Source organism: Giraffa tippelskirchi, chromosome 11 (genome assembly GCF_054371585.1).
Source record: "Giraffa tippelskirchi isolate mGirTip1 chromosome 11, T2T-mGirTip1v1.2.pri, whole genome shotgun sequence".
NCBI lineage: Eukaryota > Metazoa > Chordata > Mammalia > Artiodactyla > Giraffidae > Giraffa > Giraffa tippelskirchi.
This window is the reverse complement of record NC_137285.1, coordinates 108,129,523-108,145,766: the sequence shown is the minus strand read 5'-3', so window position 1 is coordinate 108,145,766 and position 16,244 is coordinate 108,129,523. Positions and strand designations below refer to the sequence as shown.

Here is a 16,244-nt window from a genome sequence, read left to right as displayed (position 1 = left end):
GCGGGGGCAGGCTGGCCTCTCTCCTCACAGCTCTCATTACACGAATGGGGTTTCCCAAGCATGCCTCTGCCGGGAGAAACCACTGCTTCTTCCCTGCTTCATTCCTCATGGAGAAACACATGGTAGGTGCCCAATAAATACCTGCTGACTGTGATTCCATTCTAAAGAGACTGAGTAGACTCCCCCACCACTGTCTGTCAGTCCGTCCCATGGCAGGTGAAGCCCTTGTGGAGCTCAGTGAGCTGTCTGCACCTGCAGTCACCAGGGAAGGCTTTGCAAACCTTGGCCTCTTGTCCCCTCTGTACTGCAGGCTCCACCCAAGTCAGCAGAGATGAGCCCTGGGGGGGTGAGGGGGTGGGGTAGGGGTCTAAGGAGACCCGGCTCCCAGTGCATAGAGGTGACCTAAGGGCCTAAGGCATGCATGCTGGTTCTGCCATTGAGTCGATACATATCCTGAGCACCCCTCCGAGCAGATTCCTTTGACGGTAAACCTCCTTTGACAGTAAACCTCCTTTGACAGTAAATCTCGGTTGCTGGCTTGAACTGAGGCCTTCCATGCAAAGAGCAGGTGGCATCGTGAAGGGGTAACGTTTGGGGCTCGTCTACTGGGCTTCAGCTAGTCGAACGAAAGGTGTCATCGGCTCAGTGGATTTATTACTGGATGCTAAGTGGTTCCCCTCTCCTCTCTGGGCCGTGCAACCTCCTGAACAAAGGCCTCAGTCCTCATGGAGGGGACAGGGCAACCCAGATAAATGCTTGCCTGTGAGGGGGGTTGGGAGGAGGAAAAGAAGGTTCCTTGGGAATTCCTTGGCGGTCCAGTGGTTGGGCCTCAGTGCTTTCACTGTTGTGGCCTGGGTTCAATCCCCAGTGGGGAACTAAGATCCCTAAGGCTAAGAGGTGCAGCCAAAAAAAAAAAAAAACAGGTTCCTGAAATGAAGGGAGGAGCCGATGGGGGGCTGTAAAGGAACACACTTACAGATCAATAGGAACAGTCATCACACCTGCCCTCAAGGAGGTCAGCAGAACTGCAGTTGAATGCTTTTCAAAGGGGCAAGAGTTGTGGGGTCTGCAGGAAACAGCTGTGTTCTTGGTCACATTCTGCCCATTCCTGCAGGACCTCCCAACTCCACCATCATTTTCTGTCCCTTTCCTTCCTGACTTCCCGATTCCCAGGGCTGGCTGGCCTGGAAGCTGGCGGCTCACCAGTTTTGGAGGCAGCTTCTGCTGCAAAGTCGGCAGCAAACTTCTTGAGGACCTCTGCGCTGTCTTCCTTCACGAAGAGGCCGATGAAGTTGGAGGAGGTGTAGAGCTCTAGGGGCAGCGGGGCTGAGAACTTGCATTTCCAGCGGCTGACGGTTGTCTGCAGGGCCTCCCCCAGGGCATCCACCTTGCTGTCCTCACACTGGTGGGGGCGGGGGTGGGGGGGGAGCAAGAGGCTTCTTTCAGAGACAAGGGGTGGTGTCTGCTGCTACTTAACTTCTGTATCCTCTGCCCAATACTGGGGGCTGAGGCGGCAGCCCTGGAACCATCACTCCTGTCTGCAAGGAGGGAGAGGACCTGCAGCCTCCCATTTATCTGGAGACAGATTATCCAGCGGGTAGATTAAACCAGGGCAATGGACCACCTCTCCCCTCCCTCCCTCCATGCTGTGCTCTGAGCCCCGCCAGAATGCAGTAGGGCTGGGCCAGCAGAAACGGAGCATGAGGGATATGCCCGGAGAGCGCGCAGCACCCTGAGGTAGGTTGCTGTGTGTTTTTGGCATCATCTGTGCCTTTTCTCTTCAGCCTAAATGATCCAAAGCTGATGCCACCTCCACCCCCACGATACTGGGGGAGAATGAGGCTCCAAGAGCTGTCACATCCTCCTCCTCCTATCCCCCCATCCCCCTGAGAGCTGGAAGAAAGAACCAGAGTGTCTAAAACTCCACGTGCTTTTGAGAAACATCCTGGGTGACTAAGAGGAAATGATGATCATTTTAATTTTCAGCATGAATGGTGAAAGACAAGGTGTTAGGAACATATTTTCACCTATAAAAGGGCGTGGTGGTGGGGGAATATGAATGAGATTCTGGAAAAACCACCCAAAATATTAGAACATATTGTCTTAAAGTGTGATCATTCTGCCTTATCATGACTATAGCTGGATATATCTGTTATTCTCCGTCTCTGCAGAGAACCAAAGGAGATGAAATGTGTTTACTGGAATGACAGGGATTTAATTCAGTCACTACCTAAGCTTCATGAGGCTAGAATTATGGGTCAGGTAACAATGGCAGGAGAAAGATATCTCCTTCCATTTCTAGAAAGACCTCTAGCATGGCAAAACCTGTAGACAGTGTGCAGGAGGTAAACGTCGCTTCCCCGTCTATAGACTCCGTTTCTCACCCCCAGCTCTCTAACGCCTGCTCTTTCTTTGTCAGAGGGGAGGGAGACAATAGACAGGGGGAAGCCAGGTTAGAGAACCCACTGCCCTCATGGCTGCCAGAACAGTGGGTCACGCAGAGGGTCAGGCTTGTCCCCTGGGTCCTGAGGAGCACATGGTGACCACGATGCTACACCAGACATGGTGTGCTCCCGGGTCTTGGCAGATATTAGAAAGAGGACAAGGGACTTTCCTGGTGGTCTGGTTGTTAAGAATCTGCACCTCTATTGCAGGGAGGTGCTGGTTCAATCCCTGATGGGATAAGTAAGATCCTGCAGGCTGCAGAGCATACCCCATCCTTAAAATAGAGAAGGAGGAGGACTGGGGTGAGCAGCCGACCTCACTCATTCCTCCAAGGCTCATCCTGCTCTGGAGCCGGGACTGTCTCTGCCAACATCCTGTGAGGCTCCCAGCTTTGACTCCAGCCCCTCGGGGCCAGAGGGATGCGGGCACCCTGGGGTGGGGGGCTGTGGCTCACCATGAAGAACTGGCAGAGGGTGATGTGGGGGAAGATGTTGTGAGCCTTGTTCTTGCCGCAGATCTGCTTCGACTGCTGCCAGAAGTCCGAGAGCTTCTGCGCTAAGGGGCCAGTGGGGCGGAGGTAGAGGACGTACTCCCGGGGCAGGGGGTCATCCAGGAAGGGGTCGCCGACGTGGGAGAACAACCTGCCAGAGAGACGGGGGCTGAGCTGGCCTCACTTGAGGACCATGGAAGCCAAGGGAGAACCGAAATTAAGATCCATCCTTTGCAGCTTCCACTCATCACGCACTGGCAAGCAGGAGGGTCTTTGGTTTTGTACTTTAAAAAATCTACCTCCCGAAGCTCACACTTTGTAACCAACTCTCAGACGCACCAACATCTCTTCTCCTGCCTGTGCTGTCACATTTGGGTTCCAACAACTGCCCCCCCGCCCAAATTCTAAGGCCACCCTCTCCAGGAAGCGTTGAGGATCAGCTCCAAATTCTTTCCTAGGCCACCAGTACTGGTCCAGCCTGCCTGTCCCTCCAGCTCAGTCTACGCTTAAACCCACGTGCCTCTGAAGACAAGGGAAGCTTCCAGGGGGTCGCTTTGTGGGGTCAGCCCTGGGCAGTCCTATCCTGCTGGAAGGTCAGTGGATGTTTGTCAACTGATTTGCCCAGTATCGACAGTGTATCTTTAAGTGACTGAGTGGGGAGTAGGGGTGAATATCATGACAGAGACTGCATCTTGGAAACGCTCTGAATTTCTTTCAACAGCTCTGAGGGGAGCACACTCTGGGGCCAGGGCACAGGGGGCAAATGGCTTGTCACACGGCCTCCTCTCTCCATTGGAGGGTCCTTTAGAGACAGGCTGCACATCCCCACTCAACCACACACACACACTTGGGATTAATTACATGCTTTTTTCTCAATTTATTTATTTTATACCAACCAGTCACATGCTGCCTGAACGCTTCTTCCTCCCGTGGATGCCAAGGCTTTTTGTCTGGAAGGAGAAATCAGATTTCTATTGTTAGTATTTTTAGCCTCCTATCAGCTTTTCCCACCACAGGGACAAAGCTGGGTTGTGAAGCAGGCACGGTGAAGCCTCTTCAGGGGTGTGGGGGAGACACCCGCAGCAGGGTGTCCCCTCAGGGGTCACAGCAAAGCCTGTGGACCTTAGAACCTGTGATTAATTTCCATGTCATTAGCATTCAATTCACAAGCAGCCTGACAGCTCATGGCATCTATTTTTAGCCGTTTCCACATTAAAGACTTTAATTTTTGCTTCCCTAAAGGTTGTCACGTCTTGCTTTCCCCTCCTTCCCTTTCACCCACTCACTTTTCCTGACCCAGATCCCCTGCAGAGCACTTTCTCATTTGTAGCCTTTTGGCAAGGTGTGCTAGAAAGTGGTGCTGGGGCTAGAAAGTGGTGCTTGAGGCTAAATGTCCACAAGGACAATGGGTCTGGTTCAATCCAAAGCCTCCTCCCACTTTCCTCCAATTGCCACCAGCATTCTCAGACTGGATCCAGAGTCTCCAACGACTTTACAGACATCTTTGGGGACATGCAGCACTGAGTAAAGGCTTCCCAGGTGGCTCAGTGGTAAAGAATCTGCCTGCCAAGGAGACAAGTGTTCAATTCCTGGGTCGGGAAGATCCCCTGGAGGAGGAAATGGCAACCCACTCCAGTATTCTTGCTGGGAGAAATCCCATGGACAGAGGAGCCTGACGGGCTACAGTCCAAAAGGCTGCAGAGTCCAACACAATTGAGCAACTGAGCGCATACACAGCACATGGTAAAGGGGACTGGCCAGAGAAGGGAAGCTGTCAGGCCACTGCTGGAGAAATGCTCAAGAGTTCTGTGTGCAGCGGGGCGGTCTCACAGGGTGGTCCTGGCAGCCGGGTCACAGCCTTGTACACAAGCATCCGAGGAGAGCCCTTCTGAAATGTCAGATGGGTCTCCAAAAGCCACAGTTCTGGGTTTGTACCCAGTTTTGCTATTTGTCCATCCATTCATGCATTCAAGTTTATGACTGTTTAATATACACATCTTGAATTGCAATGACTTTGTCAGCACTGTGCTGGGTTCTAGGAATACAGTGAAAATCGAGACTTACATGGCCCCTGGCCTCACGGGGTCTTCAGCCAAACAGGCACGACTGTGTTCATTGCACAGATAATTATTTAATCACATTGGTGGTCAATGCAACGAGGGGAGGGCACAGAGAACCTTAAGTGCATAGGATGGAGACACCTGATCTGGGGAGGGAGTGGTGGTATGGGTGTGGGGGCTATGGAGATAGAATTCACCAAGTACCTCTCCTCTACAAGCAAGAAGCCTTGAACAGTGCCCTACACATTGGAGGTGATTAATAATCAATTACTCCTGTCCGGTTATACTACCCCAATTAGGGGTCTTTGGGAAGAGAAGAGAGGGGAGGATTTTCTAGTTTAAACTGATGCTCTTTCCAAGCATCCTTTTCCCGATTGGCTGCTGAACCCAACTCCTCCTTTCTTTCCTGGTCCCTCTACGGAGCAATGAGAACTGATGACGCTGTGACAATCACAGAGGGTCAGATTGGAAGGAACCTCAGATGTCAACGAGGGGCCCAACTGCTTCACTTGACGAGGGGAAATTCAGGTGAATGAAGTCGAGTCATGTAATCAGGACAGCCAGATTCAATCAGTGAGCGCCGGGTGAAGGGCAGACTCCAGCCTGATTCAAGACCAGCCCCAGTTGCTCTGTTCCATGGTCCAAGGAGAAATGCCTTTCCCCCCACAAAAATCTAAGCACAAATATCAAATGATCAGAATAAAAACATCTGCACAGCTAAGTAGAACAACATTCTAGAAGACAAGCCTCCTTACAGTAAGATGAGGTTATGGAGAAGCAAGACAGACTCCCTGGAACCCCTTGGAACAGAGGCTGGTGCAGAAAAATGCTGGAAGTAGGAAACCCCCACTTTCCCACACCTGGATAAGGTGCTTAATTGTTGCCAAGATGCTAGCCCTGTTTCCTTTACCACTTCCTAGACAGAGGCCACCTGTCTTGCTTTTTTCAGGTCCTGAAAAAAGCCATGTTCCCACAAGAGAATACAAAACATGGTCTTTTGGAGGTTAGAATCTCCAAGAGATTAAGCTCTCACACACACACACACAAAGCCTATCATTTCAAAAACAACTGGGAAAAGGAAAGCTCACTCGTACGACGTGCTTTTTATATCAAGGATCCATTTTTTTCTAGGTTCTTTCTCCAGTGAAATATATCCTACCTGAAGTTTATTTTTCCTTAAGCACTAGGAATATCTTCTGGAAATGAAAGCTCTCATTAAGTTATGGTCCCTGCAATTCATAAGCCAAGTTTTGGAGAGGATTCAGATACAACTGAGAAAGATAATAAAAGGTCTGGGTATTAAGGCTGTGGTGAAAGGCTAAGGAAACCCAAATTATTCTTTCTGGAGAAGGCTGAGAGGTCTTCAATTTTATGGAAGGTTATCATATCTGATGTAACTTCTCCTGTGAGGGTCAGCTAAAGTAAAAAGCCTTTTGGCCATATCACAAGGGACTCAAGTTAGACACTGGGAAGACCTTTCTTGGCAGTAACATGCTTTGAGGGCTTCTATCCCTGGGTTGGGGAAGTCCCCTGGAGAAGGGAATGGCAACCCACTCCAGTATTCTTGCCTGGAGAATTCTCATGGCAGAGGAGACTGGCAGGCTACAGTCCATGGGGTTGCAAAGAGTCGGACACAACTGAGCAACTAAACACACACACACACAACATGCTTTAAAGTGGCTTTTTGGTTTGGTTTTGTTTGGGGAGTTTCTAGAAAGTAGTCACCGATCTGACCCAGGTGTGTGATTCTCTAGGCAGGAGGCCATGGAGGAGGAATAGCAAGGCTTCCCCAGGGTCCTGAGCTCTGCTGCTCCATCACCCAATGCCAGGCTGACAGTGCTTTGGGCTGAGTTTGTTCCCAGAACTCGGCCCACAGAACAGACTGAACACGGGCAGTGGCAGAACATCTCCCCACTCCAACCCTCTGAAGAAAGCCTGTTGCCATAGAGCTCCCACCTCCATGGTCCATTGGTGGGGCCAGTGCCAAGAACAGTGGGGCATGGGGGGTGGACCCCAAACACCAGGCTGAGCTCGAACAGCTGCTACCCCCTCAGAGGGACTCAGAAGTTGGCAGAGTGCACCGGGCAGATAAAGGGGGAATACCGCTTTAAACTCCAAGGACTGCACTCCAGTCACTGGATGACAGCCACTCATTATTTAGACGGGACTTTCTTGGTTAGCATCGGAGAGACATGTGAACCACTAAGGTTTTGCCATTACCTGAGAACACAAATTTGACTTTGGACCCTGGTTCTAACCTTCCCAGTTATGTCTAGGGTTCATTCTTAGCAGAGTGTGAGGGGAAAAAAAATTATGCAAACTCGAATGCCTGCTAAAGATGGGCAAGAAAAGCACTAAGCAGATATAAGCAATGGCTCATCAAAACAATCAGGCAAGCAGCTGTGACGAAATGAGCCAGATGGGGAGGACCCAGGAGCACCCACGGACGGGTGTGCTTCACACAGCTGGAACGGCCAGGACTCCTGTCTGCCCACAGCTCTGGCCTCTGCCCGCAGCTCTGGCCTCCGCCGGCAGCTCTGCTGAGTTTTGGGTCCACGGTAGATCTGGTCCCAGAACCACGGCTCTTCCCAGACACCAGGGTTGCAGCTGTGGCAGGCAGAGCATCCTTCCTTCCTCCCCCAAACCCACCTTCCCTCCATTCTCTTGATCTCCTTCTCCTCCCAAGGAACTTTTACCAGGAAACCAAACGTAAACCAAGAATAAAACCAAGAGTTTATTGGGTGTCGCTTTCTCATCTGACGTTTGACTGGTTGGCGCCCTCTCAGAAAACATGGTCTCTGGGGCCCGTGGCTGAACTCAGGCCTGATGAGTGGACTCGGCTGGTCCTATGTCTGAGCCCAGCAGGATCCTCAGCCCCTCTCTCCCTCCGAAACACAGGTTCTGAGCCCGACTGGAATTTCCTGCTTAATTGTCACCCAGGCTGACCTCCCCTGCAGCCGCTCTGGTGCTCTGGGTTCCACTGGCGTCTCTGATGCTCCCAGTAGGTCAGGTCCTCCCAGCCGAGCACCAGTTGTGTGCCAGGCACTGTGTTCTCATCAGCAAGTGAAGGAGGACGAAGGACGATCCTCGTCCTCAAAGGGTTCATAGCATCAAGACACACAAGTGGCTTACTCGGTGACACGTTAATGGCCGTGATAAAAGAAGTGCCAAATGTGCCAGTGCTAGGGTAGCTCAGAATAGGGGGCTGCTGACTCGGGTAGAGGGGCTGAGGTTCTCAAACTGTCCACAAAGCTACTCTAGGTCAGCACACCACAGCCAACTCAGAGATGCCACAGGAAATTGTTAACTCGCGAATGCAACAAAGTCAGCCTCATTATCTGTTGAGCATCCCCCATAAGCTAGAGCTCAATGTAGTTACAGTTTCATTCTTGTAACTTTTCATCTGATATTGGAGTAAGGCTGATGTTTTAGTTCGAGGTGTGATTCAGCAAAGTGATTCATTTATAAGTATACATGTATCTCTTCTTTTTCAAACTCTCTTTTCCCATTTAGATTGCTGTATAACATTGAGCAGAGTACCCTGTGCTATATAGTAGGTCCCTGCTGGTTATCTGTTTTAAATATAGCAGTGTGAACATGTCAATCTCAAAGTTACAGTTTCAACAGATGACTTTCTTATACTTCCCCTGGTGTCTTATCTTTGTGAAGCTGGGGTTTTGGCAACTACTGTAGTAAAAAGCAAGTACCCAGTGTGGCCCAATGAGGAACAGGAAATAAGAGTGGCAATGTCCAGCCTGATCCTAAGGTTAGAGCTGTTGTGCAGTGCCCAACAGATACGTATATCCCATTAGTAAGCAGTTGCGGTTTTTTAAGAATGAAATTAAAATATTTTTCTTTCAATTTTGTGTATTATTTTTTCATACGGCCTTTAAGTTGCTAAGAGCAATTAATTGAGTTGTTTGGGTTTAGCTACTAAATACACAAAACCATTGGGTATTTCTGTTGGTCTACAGGCTCTATGTAAAAATTACTCAGACACTCAAGGATGCTCTGAACATCCTTGATTTGAATCTTAAATGGAGAGTCAGAGCTAGCTAGAGAAATTCACAAGGAGAGAAGGGTTTCTGAAGCGAAGACCATGTCAAGAGCTACCGCATGAAGGTGAGAGACAGCACTGTATAGGTAGGGAAGTTGGAGTTTGGTGATACTAGACCAAAAATGGTAATGCTTGAAGAAGAAGGTGAGGATGAAGCTGGAAAGGTTGGAGGGGACAGCTCACAAAAGTCTTTGTGCCATTTTCGAGCTTCGACCTGATGGCTTTATGCAGTGGGTAACAATGAAGGCATGATCGGATATGCGTATGAGGGACAGATTTAAGGGAGACTAAACCAAGTGTTGGAGACTATTTAAAAGGCCTTGACAATCGATCAGAAGAGGGACATTGAAGAGACTGAACTATAATGAGGATGGGGATATTAAGAAAGATTTTGGGTTGTAGATTGAGTGACGCTTGGAGATGGCTTAGCAATCGTAGCTTACCGGCTTATATGGATGGTGGAGATATCCCTAAGTGAGAAGGCAGGGTAGAACAAGTTTGGCCTGGGGTGGTGAGTGATGAGTTGTTATTGTCCCCTGGAGAACCTGGGGGTCTCGGCTAACTACAGCTAGACCAAATACCATTAACAGACAGCTGGTCTATGTACAGAGTGCCGCGTCCCCAAAGCTTTCTCTGTTAGCTTGACTATGATTCCTAGTCTCTCTGTTTGAAAGCCAGACACTTCTTTTTGGCTACCGACTGAATTCCTATTTCCTGTCTAAGGAATACCTTCAGCTCCCAAGTTGTTCAGTACTGAGGTCAGTAAATACTCCTGCCATCCTTGGCTCAGGCAGATAGGTTATCAGCCCCAGGTTCTTCAGGTTGACTCATCTCTCACTCACAGAGGGGAGTTAATCTTTTACTTTATTGCAGTTGACAACTCTCAAATATCTGACACCTGCAGTGAAAAACAACAGGCAGTGTACATACAATGGAAATAGCAATAACATTCCCTCGAAATAGTAAGACTTTGATTCAATTGAGTTTTGCTGAGCTTTTCAGTTACTTGAGGTTGTGCAGTCCTTGGCTTTGGTTTGCTGGTAGGTGTGTGCTAATGGTCTCAGCATCCCATAAGCTCTGTGCAGTGGTTCCCTGTGACCTACTCATTTGTGAAGAAAAGATACAAGAGGTCAAGTGTATAATCCTCCCAGTGGATAAGGCTCCCTGGGCAATCAAAGTTGAATTATATCTTTCTCTTGTGTAGCTAAGACAATCTCAACTTAGATACATTTACAGCTAATATAGGATTTTTTAAAATGCTCTCTACTTCTAAGATACCAGTTGTTAAATTTTCCACATCTAATACTGTGAATTCAATTGAAAGATGACCTAATTAATCAGATATCTCATTCTTTTCCCTGGATTTGCACCAGACTGGGGCAAACTTGGAACCCAACTTCTATTTTTCTTGGTTGGAGAGTCTAGTTATATAAAGAAGCCACTGGTGCCACTAAGCAAAACTGAGGAATTTTAAAAGGGTGTCTGTATTTGAAAAACAGATGTTGTCTTGTAATGTGGTTTTAGGTAGAGATACAGAGACTTTTATTGTGCTCCATGAAGAGTCCCCCGCTCAGTGCCAGCTCCTCCATGGATGATTTGCAGCAGCTTGAGCCTGCCTGAAGCTGACGGCTATACTGAGAACCAAGGGCAAGCGGGTAATTCTGCATCTCTGTTTCTCGTAGGAGAAAAATAAGGACAAGGATGTCAATGGTAGAAGGCCTTCTATGTACCAGGCACTCAGATGTTAGGCCTTGTGACAAACGGTGAAGCCGGTACTGTGAGGAGCCTCTCTGGACCTGGGTGGCTTTTCCCTGACAGGTCAGCTGTCCAGTCATCTCTGTGGCTGTCCCAACCCAAGGGTTGGTTCTGAAGAAGGGACCAAAGTCTGCATGAATCAAAGGAGTATACTGAGGACTCAAAGCACGAGCCTTAGACACCTGGGCAGCATCTCAGCAAGCAGCCTCCCAACTCCATCCTCTCTGGAAACTCAGGGAGAAGTGGACTCTAAGCCTCACTGGGTGTGATCCTGCAGATCTGGGATGCCTTCCAGGTTGGACTGGGACTTCTTGGCAAGAGAAAGTACCCCCCATGAGCAGCGCCCCCCAGCAGGACCAGGAAGATATGAGGATGGGGTGGAGGAACACAAAATACAGAGCAGACAAGGGTCCAGGCTACTCCGTGGCCAGTGATGGAGAGGATTTGAGAGCAACCAAAGTAACCCCCTAAATTTACATCCTGTAGCCCCCTCACCCATTACTGCCTATTAATCAAGACTTTGGTTTCTGATATGGTTACCCTCTCGGCTATGCTGTGCTAAGTCACTTCAGTTGTGTCCAACTCTGTGTGACCCTATGTACTCAGCCTGCCAGGCTCCTCTGTCCATGGATTCTCCATGCAAGAATACTGGAATGGGCTGCCATGCCCTCCCCTCCAGGGGATCTTCCCAATCCAGGGATCAAACCCATGTCTCTTATGTCTCCTGCATTGGTGGCAGGTTCTTTACCAATAGCAACATTTGGGAAGCCCACCCTCATGGCTACCAGTGGCCAATAAGATCCATATAGATTTAATCCCACTTTTAATTGATAAAAAGCCAAACAAATATGAGGGGCTATATTTAGCTTAGTGGAGCAGCTTTGTGGAGAGGCTAAGAGTCACACCAGCCAAGGAGGGGGAAGAGGTGGCATTTTATTAAAAGTCAAATAAAAATCAAGGACTGGCCAAGTACTGTTGCCCAAGTGGGTCCCTTCAGGATCTAGAACATGGGCACTGGTTTTCAGCTGCCCGGAGCTTCAGTTTTTTCATCTCCAAAGAGGAGGTGACGAGCATGCACGCAGGGAGGCTGAGGAAGAGAGATGGGATCCTTAGAAAGTGTTTTGAGGTCCTCAGAAGCAACAAAAAGTGATACGCAGTGATTCTGCAGCTTCAAAGGATCTTAAGACCATCCTGTCCATTCCTCCTTAACCAGACAAGGCTGGATGTACTTCCTTCAAGGGATCTTTCCTATCTGTCCTTACAGACCTTAAGAAAAGGCGACAACAGTGTTTCTTTTTTGCTCAGTAATCTTTGTGCTCAGAAAGTTCTTCCAGCTGTGCCCAAACTCACCACATTTTCTGTACCTAGGAGACTTGGTCACTCTTTCCTATATAACAAAATCATGGATTCTGTCACTTTTACACAAGGGATTCTGGCTACTTTTTGTCATCATGGCCAGTAAGATAGGCTTGCAAAGACCCAGGCAGTTCAGGCTAACAAGCCCATCTCTGGCCCCCTCCCTATGAAGCTGAAGGAAGGCAGTGAGAGGCCTGTCAATACACATAAACCCTAATGGGCCGACCCATTTTCTTCAGAGGAAATGAACCTAATGGAGAAAGATATATTGATCATAAAGACCCAATTTCACAATCAGTCTCCTGGTGGTGAACCCTTTCAGTTGGCCAGGGCCTAATGGCCTGTCTGAGAGCTGTGCATCTAACAATCAATGGGACAGCATGCCTGCCAGGGGGCTGGGGATGCTACCACCAGGAAGCTGACCAATGGGAGGAAAAACCTGTGGGCTTTTATATGGAGCTAATCAGAGAAGGAGAAAAAAATCACTGAGCTTTTTGGGGATTTAAGAAGGCCTTCCAATGGAAGAACTTCAGCCTGTGGTGATGCCCTTCTGTCTCTCCATCAATAAGGCTCTACTTCCCAACCCATAAAGAGTCTATTAGGCAGCTCTCCTCAGGGGGTGGTTAGCAGGGGAAATGCAGCTCGGGTCCCCTGATGTTTTATGTGGTGGGGCCCAGCAGCCCAGTGGAGAGGCCTTATTTTGTTATTGCTAAGAAGGGGCAGGGGCTCTAACCTCTGCTGTAGGGAGGCAGCCGTTTGTAATTGGGAAACCAGCCATTAGACCATGGGTGGTGACATAAGAAAATACACTTCTGTTTGCCTCTGTTATAAGTCTCCCCCGGGACCTAGACAAAGACCGTTCCGCCCCCTGAGATCCATGCGTTTTTGCACAGAGGCAACAAGGGAGTGTCTGCCGTGTAAAAAGGGGCACATTCTCAGGAGCCCACCTCTTACTCATTGTGGGACTGTGGACGAGTTAATTATCAGAAGGCTCATTTTCCCAGTCTCTTCAACAGGGCTAACAATACCTACCATGTGATATAACGATGATTAATATCAATATCAGACCATTTGAAGAGCTCAGCACAGCGTCTGGCATATATTCGGTGCTTAAAAATAACATCTGCATAGACGCCTATGCATATTATCTAACAATCTTTGCTATTTGCCCAGAATAAATGTCTGTGAGTTCCATGCTAATAGGAATATTTCAAGACTGGGCAACAGAAGACCCAGATCCCCTCTCTGCTAAAAACAACCTACAACCATTTTTGAAGATCTTGAGCAGTATATGAGACTGGAGAGAGGAAAGAAATCTTCCGAGAGAAGGCAGTAACACAGGAAGAGGCGCGGAGGGAAAACCAGCCAGTGATATGTGGCTGTTATAGAGAAAGTCTACAGGGGAGCTCTCACCAAGGGGGACACAGCCCAGACTGTTGGGAGGCGGGCAGGAGAGTTCAGCCTCCATCAGAAAGGAAGCTGGGAGTCACTGAGAGGCCCCGAGCAGGGGAGGGACAGAGTCTCCTCTCACTGAAGGAATCCAAGGGAAGGAGGGACAGCCAGCCCCAATCTAGGTGTCTGTGGTCATCAAGTGCTGGGGAGAGAGTGGTCAGAGTTCCCTTCCCCCTCTGAGATCCTGTTTCTGGCTCTCCCTGTAGGGCTTTTGTTCCCCAGGCTGAGGGGGAATATGAGCTGAACCACATCCCAAAGGAACAGGACACATGTATCGAAAGTTCAATTCTCTGTGCATGCTGAACTATTATTCCCTGAGAAACAGAAGATCAGAAGCCACCACTTTTCCAGCCAAAGACACACAGCAAGCTGGGGATCCAGGGATCCCGGAATCAGGTGAAAAGAAATCACCAATGTTAGAGTCACATGTGACCCAGTCCTCTGCCTGGAACAAGTTCTCAATAAAAATGGCCAAGATTTATCTTTTGATGACAATCTCCTCTGTCCTCTCCGGGACTTAACCATTTCTGCGTGCTTTCGTACACTTTTCCTCCTCTAAGAGAGATCGGAGGATGGGAAGCGGGTCAGTGCTCTAACAAGTCGCCGCATTCAGTTTTCACTGACTCTGTCAGTCCAGAAGATTCTGTTTCTAGGTTACGGGTTCTAGAGAAAACCATGGAGATCAGGCACCCCTGGGAGGGGGTGGGGGGTGGAGTGTCTGTTGTGCAGAGTCTCTGTCTCCCTGCATAAAAGAGGGTACAGTGGAGGGTGGGGGGTAGCAGTTAATAAAGAGCCACAGGGAGCCCCCAGACGCCTTTCAGGCTGGCGGCCCAATGTGGAAGTGCTCCGAGGTGGACAGGAAAGCTCCTGCAGGAAGACACAGGACAAAGGACTGCGCTTGGGGAGGTGGGACTTGCAGGGGGAGGAGAAGGACAGGGCTCACCGATAAACAGGATGGCAGTGCTGAGGCTTTGCTCAAGATTTCTATATAATCACTCCTGGACCATCCTAACTGCCCTGAGAGGTAGACAGAGCATCCATGTTATTTTCATTTCACTGATGAGCTGGACTGCAAGGAGATCCAATCAATCCATCCTAAAAGAGATCAATCCTCGGTATTCATTGGAAGGTCTGATGTTGAAGCTGAAACTCCAATACTTTGGCCACCTCATGAGAAGGGTTGACTCATTGGAAAAGACCCTAATGCTGGGTAGGATTGGGGGCGGGAGGAGAAGGGGACGACAGAGGATGAGATGGTTGGATGGCATCACCGACTCGATGGACATGGGTTTGGGTAGACTCCGGGAGTTGGTGATGGACAGAGAGGCCTGGCGTGCTGCAATTCATGGGGTAGCAAAGAGTCGGACACGACTGAGCGACTGAACTGAACTGAACTGATGAGAAGGCGGCAACAGAGAGGTCAAAATTCTTATTCAGCTCACACAGCAGCATGACTGTGGCTTTAGCTTGCTTTTTTTTTTTTTAACTTTTTATACTGGAATACAGCTGATTGACAATGCTGTGATAGCTTCAGGTGCACAGCAGAGTAACTCAGCCATACATATACATGTATCCATTTTCCCCCAAACTCCCTTCCCATGCAGGCTGCCACGTGACACTGAGCAGAGTTCCAAGGGCTACACAGTAGGACCTTATTTAACCTGCTTTTTCATGAGCTCTGAGGTACAACTGAGTCTATGAGGTTAATCTTGGCCACAACGATTGGCAAGCGGGAATTATCACATACGGAGGGAGCTGCCCCACCTCCACCACCACCAAAAAGGAACTGGGAGAAACAGATGAAAAGGAGGAGTCACTCCAGGTTGCAGAAACTAATTTTTTTCCTCCTCCCATTTCCACCTCCCTCCCTCTCCAAGTCACTAGCATCAGCTAAAAATACTTAAACATGGACGGCTTTTAGTCCCTCTGAAATGGTTTCAGCCCAAAGCTTCACAAGAGGCTCTGACTCACAGTGTGTGGGGGTCAGAGAAAAGTAGAGACCAAACAGAGCGGCTGTCGCTTTACACCGTCGCCGTGAACCTCTACACACAAGCCAAGATGGAGTGAGTGTTTACTAGGAGCCAGGCACTGTACTGACGTTTTAAATAGAAATGATCTCATTCAATTCCCTCGCCGAACAGGTGGGGAAAGTGAGGCTTAGAGAGGCTGGATAATAGAATGAGGCCAGGAAGAGGGAGGTATGACATTCAAGAGTGTGCTCAGGAGCACACACGTCCTTCTCCACACATCTTGGAGAAGACAGACGTCAGGACCAGCGCGGCCACCCTGCTTCCGGATCACGGTGAGGTGAAGGGCAGTGATGATCTTCCACGCAAATGTGCTACAAAACACGATGGCACTGCCTTCTCACAACTTGTGATGGTTCATTTGTTTGTTCATTCACTCAGTTAAACATTCCATCACCAGCACGTATCACGTCCAGCTCTGTTGCTGGGCCCTGTGCTAAGGGTGGTGAATATAATGATAGGAAACCATGGCCACTACCCTTAAGGGAAGTCACCCTATGACCAGTTCAACAAGTAGCTATCAGAAAGAGGAGGAAGCCAACATTAAAGGGGCACCTGACATACGCTGTGCATTTGCAGGTGTCAGCTTGTATGATTCTTAA

General features: G+C 49.1%; 1 protein-coding gene across 5 annotated transcripts in view; it reads right to left on the bottom strand.

The window, feature by feature from the left end:
- The window catches only part of UBASH3B (ubiquitin associated and SH3 domain containing B), a 147,612-nt gene that overhangs the window by 29,406 nt on the left and 101,962 nt on the right, over positions 1 to 16,244 (bottom strand). For 3 of the 5 annotated variants that reach the window (XM_081541334.1, XM_081541335.1, XM_081541337.1), the window contains exons 2-4: positions 3,828 to 3,885; positions 2,900 to 3,086; positions 1,204 to 1,402 (exon numbers count right to left, since the gene is read on the bottom strand). In XM_081541334.1, coding sequence (XP_081397460.1) covers positions 1,204 to 1,402; positions 2,900 to 3,086; positions 3,828 to 3,885 — 444 coding nt within the window. The remainder of the gene's footprint in view (positions 1 to 1,203; positions 1,403 to 2,899; positions 3,087 to 3,827; positions 3,886 to 16,244) is intronic. The other 2 variants (XM_081541333.1, XM_081541336.1) reach the window with 1 other exon arrangement.